Source organism: Halyomorpha halys, unplaced genomic scaffold (genome assembly GCF_000696795.3).
Source record: "Halyomorpha halys isolate HHAL.00 unplaced genomic scaffold, Hhal_1.1 Scaffold608.1, whole genome shotgun sequence".
In the NCBI taxonomy this organism is placed as follows: Eukaryota; Metazoa; Arthropoda; class Insecta; order Hemiptera; family Pentatomidae; genus Halyomorpha; species Halyomorpha halys.
This window is the reverse complement of record NW_027109708.1, coordinates 325,754-328,054: the sequence shown is the minus strand read 5'-3', so window position 1 is coordinate 328,054 and position 2,301 is coordinate 325,754. Positions and strand designations below refer to the sequence as shown.

General features: G+C 27.3%; 1 protein-coding gene and 1 long non-coding RNA gene across 5 annotated transcripts in view; one reads left to right on the top strand and one right to left on the bottom strand.

The window, feature by feature from the left end:
- Positions 1–2,301, top strand: part of LOC136795879 (uncharacterized) — a 44,241-nt gene that overhangs the window by 25,670 nt on the left and 16,270 nt on the right. Inside the window, exon 1 of one of the 3 annotated variants that reach the window (XR_010843581.1) lies at positions 772–892. The exons of the other annotated variants lie outside the window; for them this stretch is intronic. This is a non-coding gene — a long non-coding RNA (uncharacterized lncRNA). Of the gene's footprint in view, positions 1–771; positions 893–2,301 lie in introns of those variants that run through there. 3 annotated transcript variants of the gene reach the window in all.
- Positions 291–2,301, bottom strand: part of LOC106684732 (nephrin) — a gene marked incomplete at its 5' end in the record, with an annotated part of 247,174 nt that continues 245,163 nt past the window's right edge. For both annotated transcript variants that reach the window (XM_067047893.1, XM_067047894.1), the window contains 1 exon segment: positions 291–846. In XM_067047893.1, coding sequence (XP_066903994.1) covers positions 631–846 — 216 coding nt within the window.

The window sequence follows — 2,301 nt, the reverse complement described above, 5'->3', positions numbered from 1 at the left end:
ATTCTATTTTGTAAAATTATTCATTTTATGTGTAAAATTATTCTGTTTATACTTCCTTTTTATTTATTTTTTTATTTTTCTATACTTACTGTGGTTATTATCTAGTTCTGTTTTTAGCCCTGAAGAAGGCTAGAAACTCTAGTCGAAACGTTGGCACAATAAAATAGGTTAATCCAACTTATTTGAGTTTATCATTGACCGCACCCCCAACCATCTTCTCCTCGTGTATATATATGTATATATATCATATATCATATATATATCATATATCATATATATATATACACACACACATGGTTATTATAAATTTTAAGTCTATTAAATTTTGACATTGTATTAAAAAAACTGTAGCAGATAACTTATGTTTTATAGTTACAATTATTCCATACATTGACTTCTAATAAGAAATGTTATCTAATAGAAAACATCCAACATCTAAAATCATGATTATTATCATAGAAAAATAATACACATTCAGATAAAAATTATAAGTTTGATAAATAGGGACTATGGATGAAGCAAGAATTGGTTGTGATAGGATTAGTATGACACCCATATTTGTATTTCAAATTTTATTTAACAACTTTTCTTTAAAATTATATTACAAGTGATTTTCTTTCATCTTTCTGTCTACACACAGCTTTCTTGCTGGTTGGCCATCAGTGGTGTTCTTACAGTTATCACTTCACGGTGTGTTGGAAGACCACTGGGTGATAAATTGCAACGGTTTAAGTCATTCTCTGAAAATACATTTGAAGCAATTTCTCTTTTCAGAATTGAAGAAGCAGCTACATCTCCACTGTTGAGTCGTCTCAAGCATTGGTCTTCAAAATAATTGTCTTCTCCCTGTGATATAATATATGGTTTTAGAAAATTAAAATAAACATTTTTCGTAAGCATTCTGATATTAGTGTTTTTCAAAGTATATTTATTTGAAGTGTGATGTTAACTATACTTGTAGAAATTTAAAAAGTTAATTAAAATAGTAATCAAAATAAGATATGGAACAGACACACAACTAATATTAGTAGTATATGAAATAGCTAATTTACTTATAATATCTTATAACATAATTCTATGTGCAGCAGCAAATATCATCTTTACTGTGGATTGCCTGTAAATTAAATAAATAAATAAAAATAATATTGATATATAGACTGACAACAAATCAAAACAAATGATATCTAATAAATGTAAATTGTTATTTTTCCTTCCTTCATTTCAAAGATTACGAATACATCTTGTATTAATTAGTTAAGTGTAGTGAAAATTATCTTCCTTGCTTAATTTCCTTTATTTAGAATTCATTAATAAATCACAATGTTCCGGGGCTATGACCCCATCATCAGGTACATTACTATATTCTGATGATGCAGCTTGAATCTAAGTTTGTCTAAGAAACTTCTTTTAATATTTTTCATATGGTCTTCACTCAAATCCATATAACTTGTCATTTAATAATTGATGTTCAAATAACAGGAAGATTTTCTATATTATTTAGTTAAGTATAGTGAAATAGTAAGTAAAGGCCGAATAAAGAAATGTATCTCATGATGAGGCGATAATCCTGAAACGTCATTTATGGTTGATTTCTAAATAAAGAAAATTAAACAAGAAAAGTACTTTTCACTACACCATACTAAATAATAAAATAAAAAGTCTTCCAGATATTTGAACCTTAATAATAAGATGATAATTTATATGGATTTCAGTGAAGACCATATGAAGAATATTAAAAGAAGTAAAAAAAACAAACAAACGAATAATATATATATATATTGTAATATGCTCTTTTTTAGTAAATAGTATATTTTGATGTATAAATGGTTTTAATATGTTTTATTTTATGTATCATTTTAATATTATATTCATTGCTTTGTTTATCCAAAAAGCAAACTAACCAAGTTTCATTGTTTATAATAACTTCGTGATACGAAAAAAACTAGATGGCGGTATGTTGTCAATGCCACATTGAGTAAATTCAAATATCATAAAAACTATTTTAACTCTTCCCATCATAATTGAAGATACAGTAAATTAAAGGAAAATTAGAAATCAAGGAATAGTGCAAATGAATAATATTCAGAAAATAAATCATTTGGAAAAATCCCTAACTGTTGGGGGACAATGATGTTTACATGTAACCTCAAGGCAGGTTACCTTTAGCTAAGAATAAGCCACTTGGTTCTGGGACTTCAAGGAGAGAGGAGGTATCTTCATCAATTTCTGTCCAGCATGAAGGAAGAAGCCATATTGGACAGGAGAACAAAGAAACAGCATTTATGGAGGCAAGCACAAAGA